Raw genomic sequence first — 23,655 nt, 5'->3', positions numbered from 1 at the left:
CCTCAACCTTGTATGCTCCTCTTGACCTGGTCCTTCTCAACCACAGCAGCCTCCTCTGCCAAGAAACCTACTCAAATGCCCCTCTGCTGCAGCAGCTCACACTGGGCTCCCACTGCTGTGAAGAGCAAAGATAGGAGGCACACCTTCTACTCACTTAGGAGCCTTACAAGGTCAGATGACAGCATCTGGAAAGGACTGTACAAGTTGAAATATGTGATCTGCTGCCTGAAAGCCACCTACCTCTCCATATATATGCTAACACACACACACATCCACAAACAACCCTGACATATCTCATATTCTCTCGCTCTCCACAGATAGTTACAGTGGTGCTCCCAGGAAGCACATGCTGCCCAAAGGCAGCTCACCATGCTTCAGCTGTGCATGGTCCTAATGATCTCACATGGGTGGGACCCTTGTGAGAAAAGTATTTATTTCAATAAATACTTAATGAGCACCTGCTATGTGGCTGGTGCTACACTGGGTGACCGAAACATGGCCCGTGCCCTCACACAGCTCAGTCTGTGGGAAAGGCAGAAAACTAGCTGCCTAACCCCGCAGCACAATACGGGAGGAGCTGGGAGCAGGTAAGCTTCATGTCTGTGGAAGCTCAGTCTATACAGTCAAGAATGGTCAGGGAAGACCACCTAGCTGAGACTTAATGGGTAAGCAGGAGTTAGCCAGGTAGGGGAGCACTACAGAACAGCAATGCAGAGGTTCAGGCGCAAAAATGGGTGTGACACCATTACCGTGGATTAGACGTTAGAGGTTAAGATGAGAAGAGGCCAAAGAGGCAACTGGAGACCAGGCCTGGAAGCAAGTCTGTGGTGAACAAGAAACAGGGAAGGCAGGTAACAGACACTCACAATCACAATGTGGACACCTCGGGGAGAGCTGACTAATGAAGGGCTGGGGTGGTAACAAGGTGCCCAGAGAGGAGCTCCAGGCAGAGGGCAAGGCAAGAGTCGATGGCAGAAGGGATAGAGAGGTGTGGATGGACCAGAAGACTGGCCAGGAGACCACCTTGCCAGGACACTGTACTGCTGCACCCAGTTCTGGCAATGTGGCAGTGCACCCAGGACAGACGGCTTCCCTGAGCTCCTATATATAATTCCTCCCGATGACAAGTGCAGCTGCAGCTAAGCCCCATCCAAACATCTAAGCCTCATCACTGGCCTGACATCCACAAGGAGGCTGTGAGCAGCTGTGTTCTCCTCTCAGAGATAGGCAAGGCTATTTTGAAAGCAGGCCAGGGACCCCAAAAAGCAGCTGCCAGGCATTCTCCACAGGCCAAGTTAAACTCATGGGCTCTACTTCAAAGTCAGAATAGCATCTGTCCCTCACAGGCTCCAGAAAGGAGAGGTCAACTTTTGACAGCCCATGTCATGGCTTCTATTCAAAGACAAGTTTTCCCAACACTCCCCCCACACCGCCCCTGCCACACACGTGCACATACACACCCAGCATGAAAACACACACAGAAATGTTTTAGTGCCTTCACCTGAGGGACAACTGAGGAATCTCAGGAGGTCCTAGCATAACAAAGCCTCTCTCACCTGGCAACCAGGGAAACAGTTCTCTTCCTTGGAGGACTTTGCAGCTGACCCAGGGAGTAGAAAGGGTGGGTACTGGTCCCCATTCTCCACACACACTTGCTAGACCATCCCTCAGCAACCTCAATGGCCGATTCTGGGCGCTAGATGTCCTTGTACCTCAAGCCAAGGTCGCTTCAAGATGAGGTGCAGGGGGGCCAGGATGGGAACCTATTTTCCGTCTCTCCACAAGTGTAGGGCCTCTTGGCCACTACAAGTCTATCAGGCACAAAGCAGCAGAGGCTCCAGCTAAATGCTCCCCTTGTAATCACCAGTGATAGGAAAAGGGTGGGGACATGGTAGGAAGTGGTTCTCTGAATGACGTCAAATGGGAACAAATCTTGTATGAACCAGAAATACAAGAATAATTTTACAGCCTAATGACGCATGTACAAAACCAATGGCCAGATGCATACTTAGCACCGAAATACCAGAGGGATCTCCAGGAAATTCAGGAGAAAGACCAGGATGCCAAATGTTAACAATGCTCAAGGAATTCTGGGCAGTTCAATGAGATGATAAAAACAAAGGAAATATAATTATTAGGAAAGAGAAAACAATCTTTATTTGCAGCTGATGACAGTATCTGAACAATGCAAGAGAATCAGCTAAAAATCAAGAGTAATAAGTTGAATAACTAGCTGCACTCTGCACAGGTCTGTTTCCCTGTGGGTAAAATGAAGACAGTGACAGTGCGCTTACCAGACGCGATAGTTAATGTATGTTTAAGCACTTAAAACAGGGCCTATATCACACTTAAGAACACAGAAAACAGGGGCACTTGGGTGGCTCAGCTGGTTAAGAACCCAACTCTTGATTTCAGCTAGGGTTACGATCTCAGTGTTGTGAGATCGAGCCCTGAGAAGGCACCAGGCTCAGTGGCAGTCTGCTTGAGATCCTTTCCCTCTGCCCACCTGCCCCGCTCACACTCACTCAAATAAATCTTAAAAACAAACAAATAACCTCCTCAGGGGCACCTGAATGGCTTAGTTGATTAAGCATCTGCCTTCGGCTCAGGCATGAGCCCAGGGTCCTGGGATCAAGCCTCATGTTAGCAGGGAGCTTGCTACTTCCTCTTCCTCAGCCCCTCTCCCCCCCCCCACCCGTGTTCTCTCTCACACTGCTCCCTCTCTCTCAAATAAATAAATTTCCAAAAAAGAAGTCAGTAAACATTTGCTGTTACTATGAAATGTATTTTTATAATCATACTTCAGCATATAAAATAGTAAACTAATAAAATGATGTAAGCAGTAAAAATATGTTAAAAACAAAAACAAAACCAAAAAAATCTACCTAGGAATAAACCTAACAAGAAATGTACTGAGCATATATGAATAAATTTTATAAGATATGAATAAACAGACCAGAGTGTGGATGAGAAGACTGAACCCTGTCAAGATGTTCACTGTCCATGTTAATCAATTCTTCACAGCACTAACTGGGAGCTCCACACGACCCAGAATGGCAGCACCCTATGGCAGTTCCCCAAAACTCACCCACACACCAGCCCCCAGCAGGTGAGCTAACACTTTCCACTATGGACCTGCCCTGCTCCCCGGGAGTCCTTCTGTCATAGCACTTGGCTGTCCACATTGCTTCCTTCAGTTTTCTTTGCCATTGGACTGTGAACCCACAAGATCAAACTGAGTCTTTAGTACCTCAGGATCCGGACAGCAGACTTACGCTAAACACTGGCAAAGGCCAGTGGAGTAAGCAAACAAACCACCCCACGATAACAGGGATAAGGTGCCCAGGAAGGAACTGCAGACACACGTACTTTGGGTTTTGCGATCTCCTTGATCCTCTCAATTTCCTCATCAGACATGACATCGTAGTACCTGACGATATGTGGACTGTCCCACTCATCCTCCTCTTTGAAGGGGGCAATGAGGAGCTGTGGTGTCCGGTTGCCATGGTGGTACCTACAGAAAAGCCTCTTCTGCCTCCGGGGAGTCTAGGGAGCATACAAAGCAAAAGGCTCTGGGCATGATGAGTTCTAATCCTCGGCCCCGGCCCCAGACTGGCTGGCTGCAGACGTGGGTCTCATACCGTGTCCAGCAGCTGCTCCCTCCTCCCCAACCACAGAAGAAACAAAAGTCCCACAGCTTGACTGAGAGAAATGATACCCCCACAAATCATGCAATGTTTCCTCTCTTGCAAAAATTCCTCATGTCTACAGGTCCTGTGGCACAAGGTTAATCCCTGAGCCTTCTCACAGAGATATGAGTAAGTCAGAAGGACTGAGGCAGGGGAGAGGCCATTCTAGGTGAAAAAAACCAGTGGGAGGCACGAAGATATAGACATGGACAAGGCCCAGAGACCACCTCATACCTGAGCCTACTGAGGAAGCACTGGGATCCCAGGGCTCTCAAAAATCAGTGACACTGGAGGCTGAGCTGTTAGCTATGGCCACGGCTTTGCTACAGAGACCACAGCTTCCTATGGGGCACATCCACACCCCTGGTTTTCCTCACAGCGTGAGTCAAGCAGAAGCTGGGCATGCTGGGGTAGGGAAGGGAGCTGAGCAATAACTGCGAAGATTCAAACTCTGCCAGGGACATTGTGGGAGATAGTCTCCTGTCCTATACCTCAGAGAACACCCACCCATCAGCCTCAGCAGATGCTACAAAGAATGGGGCAAGATACTGAGGAAAGAGCCTACACACAGAGGAACATCATTCCCAAATCTCCCCATCCAGAGCCAAAGTCTAGGTCCACATGTGGGACCTAGCCATGCATCTCACCAATTTGACACCCTCCCCACGACAGAGGCTCTCATAGACGTCCCTCTCAGGCAGGTAGTCCACAGGCCTCTCATAGATGCTTTCCTGCGTGGCTAGCCCAGCTTCTGTCTGATTCAATAACATTTTTTCTCTTTCTTCCTCCAACAACCGTTCAAAGTACCGCAGATTTCCTCCAGCTCGTTCATGGCTCGGGTCTAGAAAGAGCAAAGAACAAGAAGGAAAAGGAAACCACAAACATCTGTTAGGTCATTTAGAGAAATTATTCTGTAAGCAGTTTTCTCTCCCAGCAGCTCATCTGCACGCAGCATTCTGCTTTCCACAGCATCTTACCAGGGCTCACTGGTCAGAGCAGAAAAGCCAACATGGGCTCTCCAGCTTGGCCAGAGATGGGAAAGGAGACACTAAGGAGGCCACTTAGCTAGCCACATGGGGGCTCTCCTCTCAGGCCGCCCTAGAGGGCCCAACAGCACAGATCTAGAGAAGCACTCCAGACTCCTGCCACCTCCTCCCAACTTGGCTGTGAGTCACTTACATCCATTACTGGTGACCAGATCACATGCTGGCCACAGAGAGAAGGCAGGCTGAAATCCTGGCAAAAAGAACAGCCACGTGACAATGCCATAGCCTCATCTTGTGGGCCTCACAACACAAAGGAGCAAGCTTGGCAAGATTACTGTGTCACTCAATAGATGAGGAAACCAAGGCCCAAAGATACTAATAGATTTAGGCAAAGGTTAGCCTGAACAGGAAACCAGGTATCCTGACTCCCTGGCCAAGGCTCTTACTAATATGATAGCATCTACAAAGCTCTCTTCCCACATCAGTCTTGCAGAACACTCATATGGTAGCTGGCATCAGACTCAAGGCCCATGAAAAGCAGCAGCAAAAGAAGTCTTTGCTGATCTGTGGAATTCCAGACTATGATTATCCCATCTATCAGTAAGAGGTGGAACCTAAAGGATTTAAAAACACAGTGCTTTTAACTTCCTTCAGTCCAACACCTCGAGACACTTAAAACACCAATGCCATAGCAAGTCCCACCAGTAAGAAAGACCTCAGACCTGAATGAACGGGTCAGGCCACAATCACTGCAGCAATTGTGAAGCATGGCTTGCCTCCCCAGCCACTCCTGACTTCATGAAGGCTCACCCTGTAGATCAGCCATTGCACTGCACCATGGGATTCCTATTTTCAAAGGAACTGTATAGAGCCACGGGTCTGACTATATCCATAAGCAACCAGGCAAGGGCTAAGGCCAGAAATGAGGTGGGTAAAGAGCTAACCAGCAGCCAGAATGGGCCTGAAAGCAGTACGGCTCGAGTCACTGGCCGAGTACTGCCTCGAGTCGAGGCAACATGTCAAAGTGGCTCAGTCCCAAGAGAGGGGTCAGGTAGTGGCTGATGGAGTAACCAGTTCTCCTGCCAGCACCCTCTCGGCTCTGACCTTCCCCTAGAACTTCCTCACCAAGAGAAAGCAGGCGGCGGGTGAGCTCCAGGGCACGGTGCAGGTCACCCAGCTGGAAGACAGCATAGCTCAGGTAGTCCAGCACCTCGGCCTTGGCTGTGGTGGCCTCCTCGCCAGCATCGAGCTGCTTCAGCACCTGTTCCATCCACAGGACTGTGTGGTAATAGTCGCCTTCATTGTAGGCCGAGCGGCCCATCCCAAAGCAGTCATCCACACTCAGCATGGCCTGGTACTTGGTTCCTGCATCAGGAAATGCAAACAATCAGGCTCTAAAGAGCCGCTGGGCTGGGGAGAGAGAGTCCCAAAAGGAAGCCTGGGCCAGTGGAAGGAGGGCATCATCCCAGCAGAGTCCCACCCAGACTTCTAAGTAAGCGCAAGCAGGCTGGGCCTGCCTGGGACCAGGATTCACAGCCAATCTCCTGGCCACAGACTCCCGTTCTGCCATGTGGGAAGGGGCCTCTCTTGTGAAGAAGCCCAAGAAGCAGTATTCAGGAGAGTATGATGATCCTGTGAGCCACAGAGGAGATATCTACTGGGCAGCTGGCCTTATGAGTCTGGAAGGTAGAAAAATTAGTTAATATAAAAAACAGAACTTTGATGGCAACTAAAGCCATGGGTGGGGAAAATCACTTCCAGCAAGACAGTAAGAAGAGAGTAGAGGAAGTGGCTAAGGCCAGAACCCTACAGAGAAAGGACAATGAATGACACTGAGCAGGACCAGAGAGGTAGCAGGAACAGAGCAGGAGCAATGGGACAGACGCCAAGGGAGGTCAGAGCCAAGACTGCAGTGCCAGCTTTGACCGTTAGGTGGCGAAGAACTTGGTGAGCATCAACACTGCAGGTCCTGACACCACAGGTTATTTGCTATGGGCTCCATACTGGACTGTGAAAATAGTCTCAGGTCGAGAAGGAAGAGATATAGTATGCTAACTATGGGAAAATGTAGGATGTAGGGTAGGGGTAAGTGGGAGGGACATGAGTGTAATCCTCAGGGAACAACAAAAAAAGCAGGCCCCATGCAGAGGAAAGAAGGGCTGTGACCCTCCCTGGAAGGCAGGGGAGTCTCCGTTAACCCCATTAACAGACACCTAGACATGGGTGACATGGAAGAGCTGCCTTAGAGGGGCTTCTTTATGCCTAATGTCCAAGGTGGGGCTCTGTCCACAATGAAACCCCTACTGCAATGGGTTGGCTACTTCAAAGACGGAGGTCTGCTCACCATGATGGCTCAGCATTAGGCAATGTGGGATAGGAAGATGAAGAGAGTAAACACGAGACGGAGTTAGTAGACGGGCTAGTGATCAAGGGGTTCCTTGAGCCTCTGGTCATTATCCTTGGGCCTCTAGAGATCTCCTTTAGCTATGAAGTTTTCCAGAACACACAATGAGGCAATATAACACAGCAGCTGAGCCAGCTGCACAAAGCTGGCTCTGTGTGGGCCTCGCTAGGGCTCCCACCAGCTGTGTCACAATGGATAAATTACTGAGCCTCTCTAACTCTCGGTCCTCTTAGGTCTAGAGTTAATACCATCAATTTTAGAGAACTGGTGGCAAGAAGTCAATGAGATGACACATAAAGATGTCTTTTATGATCTCCAGGATGCTAATAATCAGTAGCTATGATCCACATATCCTACAAAGGCCAAGAAGGTAAAGAATAGCTCCCAGAAAAAAAAAAAAGAAGAGCTCCCAGATATTCAGCATCCTCCCCAGAGGCCCATCAAAAGTCTATGCCTTTGGAGAGCACTCCCTAGAGAGTGCTCTTCATTCAGAGAATTGAATGCCAAAGAGCAATCAGACATGAGATCCAGCTGATCGGGTGGGATAGGCAAGGAAGCTAGGTGGTGGGTAGTTTAGTACAAACTTAATATAGATAGGCAAGTAGGCCCAGGAAAGAGGACCATACAAGACCTCAAAAACCACACACAGGAGGAATTTGGGTTTAGCACTTAAAGTTAAGCTTTGTGATCAGGAACTGATAAAAACAGAGATGTACTTAAGACCACATGGAGAATGATTTTAAGGAGTGAGCTGGAGATAGAAAAAAAAGTCAGAAAGTTATTTCAATAATCCAGTAGATAAATAAGTGATGAGGCTGAAGTCAGGGTCTCCAAGTAAAGACGACACAAGAGAGGCAGAATCCATGGGCCTTAGGATTCTGACTTGGGCTGCCAGTGGCCAGAGCTGCTGTTTGCTCAGGCAAAGAGCAAGAGAGGAAGGTAAACGTTTCACAAGGCAATGAGGATTTCGCTTTGGAACACCCAAGTGGAGATGCCCCAAAGGCATTTGTCTTCAATAGTTGGAATCTTAGGTGATAAGCCTTGATAGGAAACACAGATGTGGATGTCATCTATGTACATTTGATGGAAATGGCTAGGCTCACCTGCAGAAGGTGCTCAGAGAAAACTCTACCTAAAGGAATCCACCTTCCCTGCCCTCTAGAACAAGCAAGTATCTGTTAAATGAATGTACAAGGTCAATGCTTGGGTGTGGCTCTCTCCTCCTACCAATCAACCATTCTCATAGCTACACTGGGAACACATCTTGCAGGTGCCCTGAGGGGACTTCTCTCACTGGCTTCGTGGCCTGGCTTGATCTAAGATTTGACAGAGGCAGGAATAAGAAGTCTACACTCTGTCACACTGGCTCACCAGACTCAGTGCTACAACTCTGGACCTTAACCAGCCACCAACAGAGTGTCTCTTTGTCCTACATACTGTGATTCCCTGGGCTTGTGCCTCCTCCCAGGTCCTCAAGGGTGAGTGACATCCAAAGTATAATGGGGTCTAACAGAACCCCATGGTTTATTGGCCTCTAACAGTCCCCCAAACCAAATATACCTTCTTCTAATCATACTGAGACAATCAGGAGAAAGGGGCATGTTTAAAAAAAAAAAAAAAAAAGAGAGAAAGAGAGAGAGCAGAAAGCCAAAAAGAGAAGCAGTAGAGATCAGTATCCTAGAATTCAGAGAGTATCAAGAAGACTGAGACAATCAACATGCCAAACACTGCTGAAAAATTCAAGGACGTTCTGCCTGAAACTCCAGACCAGCTGAGTGGCCACTGGAGACCTGGCAGGGACAGGATCAGTGGATGCTGAACAAAGAGGCCAGACTGCATGTTCAGGAGGACCTGGGAAGCAAAGAAATACAGAGCATGTGGATGACTGTCCAGCAGCCTAGCCACGTTAGGCTAGCCAACAGATCCATCAACACCAGAGACTCAAAAGGCCTTGGATCCTGAGGGAGGGGTTTGTAACATTAGTAAGAACCCACAGTGTGTGAGCTCAAGGGGAAGAGCCAAGTGGGGTGGGCCAAGAAGGAACAAGGCAGAGAATATAACTGAGGACACACAGGACACTGGACAGTGAGTCCAGAGATCAGTCTTTGTCAAAAAGAAATCAGAGGGTGTGGAGACAGAAGCAGGTCTGGAAGAAGATTTGAGCAGTGTTCAGGGGGTAGAGGCCGAGGGTTTCTGAGCAGCAGCCTTGGCTCTCTCTGAGTGGAGAGAAGAGAGAGGAGAGGGCGGGAAGGGAAAGAGCTGAGGGGAGGCGGCTGCCATAGGAATGCGTGGGGACTGGCACCAACTGGAAACCCAAGAGAGCATCACCACCAGCAGTTGACGGTGGGTAAAGACCACAAGATGGTGGTGGCTCCAACTCTGTCCAGAGGCCCCAGTAGACACACACCCAGTGCAGGGGCAAAGCCTAGAGTGGTAAGGTACCTGGAAGTTGTCCTTTGGAAATCGTGTCTGGGTCCAGCTTGTATGTGTCCTGAAGTCTCATCAGGGCCTTGGCAGCTCCCATTTCATCCTCATCAGTGGGGAAGAACTGCCGCTGCACAGAGAGGTTGGCAATAAAACCTTCGAAATGAGAGTGAGAACGAGAGGTTACCCTTGATCCAGGGGCGCAATTCCACCTGGGACCAGAAAGGTACCCAGTGGAGGGTTTCTGGCTAGTGCAACCTCCCTGCCCCCTCCCTCAATGGCGGTTTCCCCTTCCTCCAGGAAGCCCTCCCTGATGGTGCCAGTCCATGAAGATCTCTCTTTTCTTCCTCCTCACTGTATGGACTGCCTGTACTGCTCATTTGGAATTGAACAAAGATGGCCCACAAACTGGTTAACATGTGGGAGTCTGAGAGTCTTGGCTCCAAAGCACTTAGTCAAATCTGGTGGAGACAGAAGGGACAGAGGACAGAAACAGTAATTGAGAAGGACACAGGAGAAGACTCATGGAGGACCTATTGATCACTTAATGGAAAATGAATCACATGGAAAACCTCAATCCAGAATCACTGGGGGGACCAGATAAACAGACCTCCACATTCCAGGTCAAGGAGTCTAAGGGACAGAGGTAGTCAACTCAGGGAACCTAGCCGGCCACTAATTACTGACCACTGGCCCTTATCATCCAGAAAGGTGATGATGACAGTCTTGGAGGGATTTAGTGCTGTCTCCATCCTCCAGATTAGGGACTGGGGGACCATCTAGCCAGAATAAGCATTGAGGTGGGCCTGCCCAAGCCCAGTGTAGTACACTGAGAGACCACCCTGGCTCTTCCTATTGCTCTCTCGAGGACTCCCACAACTCAGACCTGCCATGAGCTCAAAGGCATGAGCTCCCCGGATACAGTGCAAAAGGCCACAGTTTGGAACCTAGGCCAGCCCCTGCCAGAGACGTGCCCCAGGATGCTGTTCTGGGACTCCAAGCCTTAGCTCTTAAGCAGGATATGAACCTTTGTATCTCAGGACTCCAGGTGGAGGCCAGGCCTTCCCAAGCTAATTCAGGAGTTTCAATGCTACCTATGAGCTAAGAATTGGGAGGGGAACCCCAAGGTCCTTTCTTCCCTGGCCTCTTCCTCAGGGCAGCAGTACCCACGGTCACGTACTCTCAGGACCTCAGGTTCCAACACCCACTTCTAACCATGCCTGGGGACCCAGGGATCAAGAAGTTGTAATCCTGCCTTTCTTGGTGGCTGCCCAGTCAGGGTTCTAAGAGTCTGGAATTCAGAGAAAAGAAAACATGCCCCCAGAAAAAGCCACACTGTCAGCAGGTCCTACTCATTTCAGAGGCAAGAACTCTCAAGTCAGAGGTGAAAACAACCTATTGCTCTCAGGGCCTGTCCTGTCTGCCTTCTGGTAATTATAAGGTTTTCTACAAGAACCAGATGTTGACGGTGGGGGTGGGTGTGGAGAGCAAGACTAGGGAGTGGAAGGTCATCCAGGCAGACTTATTCTACTCGTGGGGCTGTGGAGTCCCGGCAGAACAGCCAATTCTGAGCTACAGCCCCAGGATGGAAGACGGGCTGGGAAAGGCAGCCACCACTTCTGGAGGCAGTGAGCTCACTGGGCACAGCTCCAGCCAGGCTCAACTCACCAACCCTCCCCAGAGGCCACCCTGCCCCCAGCCAAGCCCAGCCCAGTCTGGTCTCATGGGCTGAACTGCGCAGCCAGAGACAACCAGCCTGAAGTTAATCAGCACTCCCGACTGGGGGAGCAGAGGCACTCAGTCCAGGAGGCTGAGCCCAGGGGTGGCTGGAGTCAGGAGCGTCCACCTCCTGCTGAGAGGAAAATGTTAGAGCATAAAAAATACCAGCACAGTAAAAGACACCAAGCACGGTCAAAGCTTTAAAGTTTAAAAAGTTCATACTTTGACCTAAATACCACTTCTAGGAATTTAAACTAAGAAAATAATCAGAGAGGGTGCCTGGGTGGCTCAGTCAATTAAGCATTGGCCTTCCACTCAGATCATGATACCGGGGTCCTGGGATCCAGTCGGCAGCCTGCTTCTGTACTCTCCCTCTGCCCTCCCCACCCCTCATTGTGCATTCAGTCCCTCTCTCTCAATCTCAAATAAATAAAATCTTAAAAAAAAAAAAAACAATAAATTTTAAAAAGAATTTAATAGAAGAAAATAATCAGAGGTAGGCACAAAAATGTATATGCATAATTGCTGATAATTTGGATACAATCCCACATCCACTAACTTGACAAATTTCACACTATATTGGTTTGAGTTATTACTATGTAGCCATTAAAACCATGCCCTATAACATTTAATAGACATTTAAAGAAGCTGGAAAATTCAGGAAATCACTGTATGCTTATGGTACAAATCTGCCTATAGATATGTTTTATTTCTAAAAGGTATGAATGGGAATGAATTTAGATGAAGCCCATAATCCCCAGTTTATGCCTGCCCCATCACCCAGCCCACTTGACTCACTTTTGTTAATTCATTTCGTCCCGCAAAGCAAGTGAGTTTGCATTCCCTGGACTATATGAATGGGTCCATTTCTTCTTTTAATGTAAATGCCAAGTGTAGGAAGACAGGAATTTTAATAGTACTTATCACTAGACAACTGGGTTAAGAACTCTAATTCACTTACATCATTTTATTTCCTAACTTTTCTACAAAAACACACTAGTAAAGCACATATTAAAAAAAAGGGGGGGGGGGAATGAACATACTAGGACAAGGCAAGAACTGATTATTGCTACATATTAAAAACAAGGACAGCCAACTGCTAGGTGCCCACAGAAAAGGGAGATGGCCACAGGCAGGGCAGGGTACATATCGACACAATGCACATGCCCACCAACAACGGCAGAGCCAGGACAGGCTCAGACCAACACTCCCCATACACGGGCACACAGACCACTGGCCCCCCAAGCACCTGCTCACCATTCCTCACCTGCAGCCGAGTCCTGCAGAACAAGGTCTTCCAGTGCAGGCCAGTCTGTGTTCAGGCGCTTCACCAGTTTATAGGCATTCACGGGGTGGGCCAGGTAACCTTCAGGGTCAGCAGCTGACTTGCTGGTCAAGGCTTCCATTTTGTTGGCCCAGCTGTGGAAAGAGAGGAAAAGGAAAACTTAACATGCCCACTCACACAGGTCTTGACCTATGGTAATTTCCCTGGTGAAACCCCTTTTTCTATTGAGAGGCAATATAAAATGAATATAGCAACTCCCCACTGACATTTGTAGCCCCTTAATCTACAGAAGAGGTGGGAATCTTCATGTATGCAAAAAGGCTCTTAAATAGGGAAAAATAGGGAGTCCTTAGCTGGTACACTGAGCCATTCTGGAGAACTGGCATGAAGTAAACTCCAGACCAGCCCCTCATGGCTCTCTCAAGCGCTTCCTCTTATGAGCACCCTGGATGGGTTCTGGGGCAGGGGGTGCTTAGGACATCAGATACCTCTTAATCTTGGAGAGCTTGGCTTCCTCCACAAGGATATACTGCTTCAGAGACTGTACCAGGTCCTTCTCTGCATAAATTAAGTCGGTCATATGCCCTGCAAGGAAAGAGAAAAGGATCAGTAAGAAACAGATCAGGGACATCCATCCCCCTTCCTGAGGCACAGAACACCAGCACAGAGGCAAGTCCTCTGGATCACTGGCATAGCAACTCTCTTGGGATCAAAGGGACTTGGGAGTTAAAGCGGGGTGAGGCACTGACATGGTCTTGGCCCCCAGCTTCAGTAAGACAGGGGTGGAGGCTCCCAGGGGAGGGTTAGATGAGCACACTGGGAAAGCCTTAAGGAAGAAGCCCTAAATCTCATTCTCCTACTGGCACCTGGCTTGGTCATGTCACCAGGGCATGGACATCCTAAGGGCTTCTTTGCTCAGAACCACTCTCTGGCCTGGACAAAGACAGTCAGAAGGCCAGGGAGCCCAGGAGCAGCCTGTGCTTCTCAGGGAGGAGATGAGTTGAGATAGCTGGCTCCCAGCAAGGATATTCAGGTCATCAGGGCCTCAGAAGGGGAAACGGCAGCTCCCCAAACCCTACTTTCCCCACAACTTGTCAAAACCAGTGGGTGAGCCATCCCACCTTGAGTGAGAACAGGCTTCAGGTGGTGACATTCCCTGGCACTTGAGCCAAGGATGGCTCAAGAAGACAGTCTTGTTGGAACATACCAATAGAAGTGAAGAATTCAGCCTGCACACAGCCCAGGACACCAAACCAGGCCACCAGCAATGTGGGCACCCAGCGTTTCATGGTCACAGAGAGCAGTGTCTGAAAGGCATTCAGTGACAGCCACTGGATCAACAGGTGAAAAAAGCAACATAGGTAAATACATACATATGCATGTGCACATAGATACACCAAACGTGCTAAAATCCTGACCTAGGACACAGAAACTAAGGATATTCTGCACCAGCAGTAGAAAGAGGCCCGGGTGTGCAACCAGTGATGTGTGCTCAATTCTGGCCCCTGCTCTGGGAGGCCATGTCCCCTTGGGAGAGCTGTGCACCCGATTCCCGGTAACTGCCAGCAACATGGAAAGGCTGAATGGTGTGGGAGACAGTCCCCTCTGCTTCCAATAGTTAGTCCAAGATTCTAGTCCACCCCTTCTCATTTCACAGATTGCTTGTCTTATTTCGGTCTTTCTTTCCAACACATGTGTCAGGACAGTGCCAGGTGCTGGGGACCCACCGGTAACATGTAGCTTCTGCATGTGAGGAGACTGAAAGGACAGGAGAAACAATGACAGAAAGAGAATATGCCACAATAGGCTCCAGAGAACCCACACCCAAAATGAGGTGTACATCAGATGGCTGGCCAGAGGGGAATAAAACCGTCCCTTGCCAGTCTGCACCCGGCCACAGAAAAGGCAGCGTGGGGGGCAGGCACTCTGGGCAGACATTACTCTTCCTGTCTGCCACCTCACCAGACACTGTCCTCGCTAGCAAGTCACCACTCACAAATATTTGCTGAAGATCCACATGGGCTAAATACTGAGTTAGGCACCTGGGATATAAAAAGCAATCAGCCATGCAAGGCCAAAACCCTGGGATGGGCTGGACTGCTGACATGGATGCAAGAAAAGCTTCTGGTTTCTCATTAGCCTAGAAATAGCCAGACTCAGCTGTGAGGGCAGCAGGCACAACCTGGGGCAAGCTCCACTGGCAGGGGACCTGAGTACATAATAGAAGCTTTGAACATGGTCTCCCAGCTCAGCCAAGCAACCCCGCACACACCTGAGCCCCACCTCTACCAGTCCCTTCTCTTCCTGCTCAACGTCAGCCAAGCCCCATGGAAATAGTAATACTAAGAGAAAACAGGGAAAAATGAAGAAAATACAAATGCTTTTCCCCAAAATGGAAGCCTTACCTGACAGAATTCCCAGTCTGAGCTAATGCCAGTTCATTTTTTGCCTGCTCTGGTTAAGAGACACAGTCACGCCTACCACTTCTCGCCTCAGAAGAAATTCCAATCCACTGTGGTTCCAGGTTAGGCTCAGCCCAAGCACAAGGCCCAACCCCAAACGGGTTCCTCTATCAGAAAGAGGAGAGGATGAACGAATGGCTGCATTTGTTCATGTCCCTGCCAGATGTCTGCAGAGCCATCAGCATGGCCCGTCAGTGGCCTAGGTGTTGGGGGCCGAGATGCACAGAGCCAAGTCTTTTGGGCCAGAACCTGCTGCAGGGCACAGAGTATCAGACTAAGCAATGGATTATATAGTTAGGGCAGCAGAGAAAAGCAAGTCACTGAGAGAAGGTGAGCAGGCCATCAGCCCCGAGGTGGAGGGCAGGTCCTCCGTGTTCCAGCCACAGTTCTGCTCCCAGGTTTCACATCCTCTGTATCTCCAGCCCAGGATTCCTGAAAGCCTCGTGTTGTGCTTACAGAAGCCCCTTTACTGGGGTACTATACGTTATATACTAGAGTACAATATGTCACTTTTACCTCAAGAGGCTTAACTAACTCAGGAAAGCACCTTCTATAGGTAAAAAGAAGGAATGGTAAAGGGTGCCTGGGTGGCTCAGTTGTTAAGCAGATGCCAGGGGCCTTGGATTGAGTTGCACATCAGGCTCCCTTCTCAGCAGGAAGCCTGCTTCTCCCTCTCCCACTCCCCCTGCTTGTGTTCCCTTTCTTGCTCTCTCTCTCTATCAAATAAATAAATAAAATCTTTTAAAAAATACAAATTAAAATTTTTTTTTTTTTAAAAAAGAAGGAACAGTAAAGTCCGGAGCCAAGAGGTTGGATCTGTGGACAGTGAGGGACCAGCCAACTGCCTGTCTGGGATGGTAGGAGAGCAGGGCCCCAGAAAGAGACCAGACAGACATGGCTGGAAGGAGGGGGCCCAGCATTTCTCCCCTGCTGTGTCTCCAGATGCAGTGGCATACCTCTTCAGAGATAGGGTGGCAAGTTCAAAGGAGGGAGACATCTTTGTGTTCCTCTCAAATCCTCCTGGTGATAATGTCCAGGGTTCATGCTGTAAAGCAATCAGGGAAAAGCAGCCAGGTTCCTTCATTACATGAATACCAGCTGTCATTTCTCTGGAATGTACTCTCTGGCTTAGACTAAGCCCATCCATGAATACCAGCCCAGAGGCAGAGCCCCAAAGAATCACAGATGGGGTTCTGGGAAATGGCTTGCCAAGAGCCTGTGAAGTCCTGCTCTGATGGAGGAGGGGAAGATTACTCCAATGGTCAGAGAGCGAAGTACCCCCAAGCAGCCCTGAGACTTGTCACCTCAGGCAGGGATGCCCTAGAGTCCCAGCATTTCTCTGGATCTTGACCCTGAATGCTACAGGCTTTGTATGAAAAATTTTCTAATTAGGGCCCGGTTGGGAAGAGATAGCATCCAAGAGCAACTGTCTCACAGTGTGGGAAAGGCCAAGCCCCTACTTGCCTTGGCCCCAATCCTATCTCATACCTTGCTTAGGACAGAGTAGGTGGGAATGTGTATGCACGCCCGGTACCCCTCCCCTACCCCAAGTGTCCAGTGCTGCCAAAAGCCCTTCCAGGAACCCTCATAAATCCATGTTGAATAGACCTGGAAATAGGCAACATCAAACCTCTTTTTATGAAAAACAAAACACAAAGTGGCATCGAGCCCAAGAAGAAAACCAATACTGAATTTCATCTGCTCTGCATCTCAAGTTTAGAACAATGTCTGACCCATATCAGGCATCCAACAAATAAGGCTTCACCACAGACTTGTTCAAGTTAGAAACAACAACAGAAAATGTTACATTTTTTCCACATAATGGACTGTTATGCATTGTTAAGAATGGACACTGTATGCATAGTAAGTCCCAAGTTTGGACACCCACAGGGAGGTTCTCCAAAGACCAGGAACACCCCAGTGACAATGATTCACTCACCAGGTGACCAGCACTGTTTCTAAGCACAGGCAAATTCCAAGACATACAATCAGAGGCCCCAACAAGCCTGCTCTTTGGAAAGGACATTTACAATCTGGCCAAATGGCCATGAAAAGAGGTTTCCAGCTGCAAACCAGCAGCGTCCTTAGCTTCTCCCCTTACCTCATCAGGCACGAACCTCTGCCAAGCTCCCAGCTGCAACCCAAATGCAACAGCTTGAATTTTAACAATGTATTTAACAGCCTAGAGACTGAACATGGACTTGCAGAGTACAAGCAGGTCTTGCCTGGCACTAATCAAGAAGCGGCCTGCCTTCTGTGAAGGAGCAAAAACCTGTCTGAAAAGGGCGCCCCCCAGTGGCCCTGATTCCCAGTGTGGTCAACTCTGGAACACCAAAGTCATGAGGACCTGTGAGTTGTGGAGAGAAGGTCCCAGAACTTAGGCACATGGAGGTCCATTCAGGCCCAGAAGCTGGGCCCCGGGAAGGACGGAAGGCACCCTACTCTCCTTACCTGACATTAGGCCTCAATCATCAACCTGGTCTGAGCCACCCCCAATTCCCTCCAACAGCCATACTGGCCCCTTCCCCCACCGGTCTCTCCTCTCATCTGGCATCCTCCCCACCCCCACCTCTACTCTACAAAGCAGCCAGCATGGCTTACCGCAGCTCCTCATTTGGTCTCTCTCTCCACTGTCCTCGGGATCAAGTCCAAACTCCTTAGCTCCAGGGGCCTTTTTGACTCTGCATGACATGGCCCAATGGCCCTCCTCAGCCCCATCTCATGACTCTAGGTTTCCAGCTTCGGATGCTACCTCACAGGGAAAAATATTCTTCACTGAGGGCTTTCTTCACTGAAACCTTGATGTTCACCTGCATCCATCCTTATACTTCTCTATCAGGTATACGAACATGTTGATTTGTACCTCCCACTTGGGCACCATCAAAACCACAGCATCTCCTGCTTCAGTAGCTAGGCAATGAAGGAGCAGAGAAGGCTGTAAAAATCAACATGCAAAGTCCAAACTGGACTTTCAGTCAGGGGCTTGGCAGAAGCTTGGCAATCTAAGTGTGACCAACTCTTAAGAAGAGACTACAAATGAGAACACAATCCACAAAGCAATATATAGGATGCCTCCGATGTCCCACTTCACAGCCTCTTGGCCTCACCAGTCTCCCGGGCCCTGGGTCTCTTGCCAGGCCTCAGAGTCAGTGGGGAAATATGTGCAGGTCCCCGATCTCTGGCTCTTCCTGTACTTCCAAACTCCAGAGAAATACTGTACTGGACTCCTCTGTGGCTGCTGGGGAACTCGGATAATGCAACCAAGGAGCAAGAGGGAGCTAACTCCCATGAGGCAACTCTGACCAATGAAGACAGAAGACAGGAGGAGGTCAGCAGATAAATTCCCTCACAAGGCCTCCGCTGACAAACTGTTCTGCAGGCATGGAGTTTCTGCAGAGCTCCCCCAGAGATATCCTGCATGGCAGCTACTGGCCAGCTGACTAAAGCACTACCCTGTGCCTTCCAGCCTTCTCTCTCTCAGGTTTCTTTCCCCTTACCTTTGCTGCTCTGCACCTTCCAATAAGGCAGAAGCACTGCCTCAGGCTCTGCTTTTTTGGGAACCATGATTTGTATCTCCAAAAATCTCTCATTTCTACCATCTAATCCTCACCAAAACATGTAAACTAAACAATCATCTCCATTTCAGATACAGAAGCTAGAAAAGTGAGGCTGAGCAAGAGTTTCCCGCATACCTAACCTGCTACCACACATCAGGGGCAGAGCTGAGACTCAAACCCAGAGCACACTTTCCATCAGATACTGCAACCATTCAGTCCCACTCAGTAACATCTACTGCCTTACAGCCCGGAGGAGGCACTCTGACCTAGCACAGCAGGCCTGCCCAGGTGAAGGACTTTATCAAGGTTCACCAATCAGCGGCATGACATTACAGGCTGGATTCCACCAAAAGGTGGACAGCACCATGGGGACTCAAGTTCAGGTGAGCAGTCACTCCCGCCTCAGACATCATGGCACTCAGCAATGACCACCCAGCTCCAGGCAAGGCAGCACCGTCTAGTCAGGAGTCAGAAAACCCCAACTTCAATCTCAACTCCACCATCACTACCTGGCTTTGTGACTTCACACGAGTTCCAGATCTCTCTGAACCTGTTTCCCATCTATATCATGGTGATGAGGACCTGTATCTCACAGGGTTGTTGCGAAGACTGAAGGAGATGGCGATTATCAGTGGGCAGCCAACTATCCAGCACAGCGTATACCAGACATCAGCACCCATGGTATTGGAAGAACATCAGTAGACCTTAAGAGGCCAGCTGCCTAGCTAACGCCTGGCAAAGAAGAGTCCAGTCTAAGGGACAGACAAGATGAAAACAAAGCAGATACCAGGCAATCTCCACATCCCACAAGGGCCAAAAGAAATGAAACATACTTGAGAGAGCAGAATCAGAAGTAATGCAGCACACTGACCATCAGGGAATAATCCTCGAACAGGTCAAACAGTAGCGCTAAAGCTCATCAAGGAAAGAGAGCTCTCTGACAAAAGGCATGGGACTGGACTAATACTCTCAGATATCTTGTATTTCCTTACCTCTGACCTACTGGTTCTGAGCTTCCACAAGTACCAAGTCTCAGGATAGTGGCCACACAACGGGTCCTTGGGAGTACCAGGTACAGAGCGGGCAATACTCTTAGCAAGCTCTTCCTGAAAGGTCTAGAACACGTACTGGTCTGTGAACAGGCTCAGAGAGATCCAATCTGAGTGGAGAACTCACTACCCAAATAGTTAATCCTCTGCCTGGCAACGACACCACTTGAACAAAAACTCTCTTCTGGGGTCTAAGAAGTCTAGTCCATACTTTTCATTCTCCTCCACCCCTTCTGAGAATAAAAACCATATCCTTCAGTCCACATCCCCAGCAAAAACCCCAGAGACCACAGGAGCCACTAGCCCTTTCACTCTAAAACAGGCTGATGTTCCACTTTGGGGCACATCCAAACTGCTAGATTCAAGCAATCTCGGTTTAACTCTCGCTCTAGCATTCTGTCTAGGCTTGCACGTGCCTGCATCAGAGCATTTCCTGCCAATGACCATCTGCATAAAATTAAACTCTTGACAGATACCAAGAGCCAGGGACACACCCACCAGCCCAATGTACACTATCAGCCAGCGTGGCCACAAATCAGCCAAGGTCTTGCATCCAGCCTCAGAACCTCCCATGGACGTGGGAGGGCAGAGTAAAAAGTGAGGCTCTGTCAGGAAATGAGTACTACCCAGATTCCCTCACCGAAGTCATTCCTCAGGGCTGCACCCACACCATCTCTTTCTGAGGAGCAGTCACACTCTGAGCTTCTCCTCTGCCATACGGCCAGCTGCCAGGCTGAAGCAGCAATCTTGGGGAGATTATGAGCTACCTATGGGCAAGGAGGGTGTCACCACCCCCTCCTTCCCCTCTTCCTCTCCCTCCTAATTCCACCCTGAGGCACACTCCAAGCAGAAGGCAGGCACCAGGGAGGTACTCAGGGAATGATCAGAGATCAGCTATGCATAAGCTATAGCAGTGGCTAAGAAAGCACTCTCCCAGGCACCCTGTTTCAGAGCCTCCTTCCTCCTCCCTCCTTCTAAATAAAAGTGCCTATCACAAGTCCCAGGCAATGCCTAGTTGTCATCATGTCTGACTGCTGAGCTCTCAGAGAATGAGGGTGGCCCAACATGACAGCCTCCCTGGGATGAGGCCCCCAGCCAACTCACTCCATCCTTGCTACGTGGCCTCCTTGGCTGGGCCGCACATGGACATACTTGGCCATCTGAGAATAAGAAAGTCCTAGAAAAAAAGGATTCAAAGGACACTCCCGTGAGTGTGTTGAAGTGAACAGAAGAACCTGGGCTCTGAGCCCCTGAACCACAGTGAGAGACTGTACCCTAGACACTTCAGGGGCAATTTAAGCACAAGCCAAAGGAAATCTCAGTTCATTTAACAGAGAACTAAATCACAGAACCTGTTGTTCCAGATGTGATATAGGGTGAGAAGCAGCAGCAGCAGCTTGCAAAAACATTCTACAAATTTTTAGGTGGACAGCAGATCTTGGCAAAATCTGGGACGTGTGAGAATGCCCTCTGCTACAAAATCATGTCCCCCAACCCTTGTTCTCAGAACCAGGATCTGTTGCAAGGGGGCTGAGGCTGTCAGGCCTCAGACAGTTCACATAAAGAAGCACAAGCCTTAGGTGTTCCTCCACAGCAGAAGACACCAGCCTCAGACTTGGGAGGCACACGAAAATTCTACACCATCCTAAAGATGTCACATTAGAATAAAAGGCCAAGGGCCCAAGTGTCCTGATGTAGTAGTAAGTGCCCTGATCCATGCTCAGGCTGAGCAGCATCCACATGCTGGACACAGTACGAGGCACTGCCCTCTCACTTGAAACTTGTGGATTGGGTCCATGGGCAGCTATCCCATTAAATGTTCCTTTCTCATCACCTTGCCTCAACTGGAGCGCCCAGGTCTGCTCCCACTCACACGCACTGTTCCTCTGTCTTACTCAGCTTTCCTCTGACCATTCCAGTTCACAGATCACCTCCTCCAGGAAGCCCTCTGGCCTGAAACATCCTGTCCTACCAAGTGTCTCCTGTGTCTCCTACCAAGGAGCCACAGCCTGGTACTCCCTCCGAGCACAGCACTCACCACACTGTTCTGGACCTGGACTTTCCCAATCTTCAATCCGTCTGCCTCACTGGGCTAGCAACTCCTTGCAGTTTCTGACACAGAGAAGGGTCCGTCTGGTGAATTAGTTAACTATTTACCACAGGTCTGCGCAGCTGCTGAGGAAAAACAAGCACGTTGGAAAGAGATGTCTAGAGGGGGTAAAAACTTTCTCAACCAACAGCCCGTTTCACAAGCACCAAGCAGGACCCCGCCGGGCCAAGGCCAGAGACTCCCAGCCTTTTGGAGGAAGGAAGGCGGACCTTGCTAACATTAAGTGGCCCCTGGGGACCCGGCCGACCGCCCCGCCTCCGCCTCTAACCTCTGGCCGTCCTCAGGGCCAGGCCGCCCGTTCCCGTTCCCGCGGAGCCTGACGAGGCTGGGCGGCCAAGTTCCCCGCCCCGCTCGGCCGGGAGCGGACGCCTAGGGACCGGCAGGAAGGGCGCCGCTGACCTCACCAGCCCGAGCTCGGGGAGGGCACGCAAGCGGCGGGACAGGAACCCAGACGCGAGGAGAAACAGGGCGGAGGGCTTGGCGCCGCGGCCGGGACTGCGCGACCCCCTCTCCCAACTCCCGGGTCCGCGCGAGCAGCAGGCACGGCCCGCAGCCCCAGGCCCATGCACGAGCCCAGCGGCGACCCCGACCGCCGAGCGGGCGGGGCGCTCACCTGAACACGCGCGGCTCCCGGCTTTCCAGAACCTCCCGCGGCGGCGCCCTGCCCGCTCTGCGCCTCCTCCCCGGGCGGCTCCGCCTCCCGCCGCGGCCGGGCCCCGCCCGCTTGAGCCGTCGCCACGTCCCCACCTCCTGCCCCCTGCCGGCCGGCCCTCGCCTTGGCTCCGCGCCCTGACAGCCTCGGCCGGGGGTCGTCCCCGCCTGCGACCCCAGGGAACGTCCCGGCTGCAATGCGCGCCGGAGCCCGGCGCCAGGCGCCGGGAGCGGGCGGGGGCCGCTATCCACGCCCTTCATGCCGCCGGCTGCTCGCCGCACGTACGCCGCGCTCGCCTCCCCTCGCCCTGCTCCACCTGCGGGGCTCGGCCCTCCCTCCTTCTCAGCAAGCCCGGCTGCTGCTAAAGGGCCCGCCACCCGATCCTGGCGCGGGTGCGGTGGGGAGCGCCCCTGTCCGCGTGTGGACTCCCCTGGCTTCCGCTCCTGCCCATCTCTTCAGGGGTCTTGCTGGGCACACGCGCTCCTACTGACCCTCAGCATCATCACCACCTCTGGATTACAGGGGCGCGGGGGTGGGGTGGGGGGCATCCGGGCCAGGGGCCCGGGTATCAGTGAAGTGGGTAGACCAGTGGAGAAGACCTTGAAGGCAACGAGAGACCCGGGGTCCAGCCACAGGACCAAGCTCCCGAAGCAATTCTGCCTGTCCCCAGCTCCTGTGTCAGGCACTCGTCCTGGTGACGAATGTGTGGGTGATGGGTTGATGAGAAGGGGACCAATCAAAGACTGAGCAGGAAGGTGGCATATTGGGGCCAACTCTTGGTTTGCCCAAACCTTTTCATTCAACAGGAGCCAAAAACAGTGGACACCTCATTTGCCTAGGCCGGTATGTGAGGGAGTGAAGGCTGGGAGGTAACAAAAATCTCAGCCCGATTTGGAGGAGGCCCTGGCGGCCAAGCAGTTTCCCACGCCTGCTCTGTGAACCTTCCTGGTCATGAATGAGGGGAAACATGGTCTGAGAATCTCATCAGGGAGCTAGCCCAGAGTGGGAGGTGCCCTGCCTCCACTGAGCTCTGTGGGGATATTCCCTGTGGCACTCTGTCCAGGCTGGCAGCCCAGCCGTTGAGAAGGCAGGAGCACACACATAGAACTACAACTGCACACATAAAATAAGGAACAAGTCACTGTTCTGGCCTGCGTCAGCCACCAGCCAGAGCTCCACTAAAACCAAACAGAAACCTTCCTGCATCTGCTATATCCTGTTGGGACACAGGAGCCTCCCTCTGCCTGCCCAGATTTCCTGGTCCTCTCCCCCATCTCAGGAGCTTGCCCTGTGGATCAAACCTTCTCTCTCCTGAAGT

General features: G+C 50.8%; 1 protein-coding gene across 11 annotated transcripts in view; it reads right to left on the bottom strand.

The window, feature by feature from the left end:
- P4HA2 (prolyl 4-hydroxylase subunit alpha 2) overlaps window positions 1-22,429 on the bottom strand; it is a 34,534-nt gene extending 12,105 nt beyond the window's left edge. For 2 of the 11 annotated variants that reach the window (XM_045075530.1, XM_004745023.3), the window contains exons 1-9: window positions 22,299-22,429; window positions 21,614-21,747; window positions 13,715-13,814; window positions 12,996-13,092; window positions 12,490-12,641; window positions 9,522-9,659; window positions 5,801-6,040; window positions 4,337-4,530; window positions 3,370-3,546 (exon numbers count right to left, since the gene is read on the bottom strand). In XM_045075530.1, the coding sequence (XP_044931465.1) occupies window positions 3,370-3,546; window positions 4,337-4,530; window positions 5,801-6,040; window positions 9,522-9,659; window positions 12,490-12,641; window positions 12,996-13,092; window positions 13,715-13,796 (1,080 nt within the window). In that variant the 5' untranslated portion in view covers window positions 13,797-13,814; window positions 21,614-21,747; window positions 22,299-22,429. Of the gene's footprint in view, window positions 1-3,369; window positions 3,547-4,336; window positions 4,531-5,800; window positions 6,041-9,521; window positions 9,660-12,489; window positions 12,642-12,995; window positions 13,093-13,714; window positions 13,839-15,925; window positions 16,015-21,613; window positions 21,751-21,953; window positions 22,096-22,298 lie in introns of those variants that run through there. The other 9 variants (XM_045075532.1, XM_013052528.2, XM_045075529.1 and 6 more) reach the window with 8 other exon arrangements.
- Between the last annotated feature and the right edge of the window lie 1,226 nt (window positions 22,430-23,655).

The sequence above is a fragment of the Mustela putorius genome, unplaced genomic scaffold, assembly GCF_011764305.1.
Source record: "Mustela putorius furo isolate JIRA1106 unplaced genomic scaffold, ASM1176430v1.1 tig00000145_pilon_pilon_pilon, whole genome shotgun sequence".
Lineage (NCBI taxonomy): Eukaryota > Metazoa > Chordata > Mammalia > Carnivora > Mustelidae > Mustela > Mustela putorius.
This window is presented reverse-complemented; position numbering and strand designations above follow the sequence as displayed.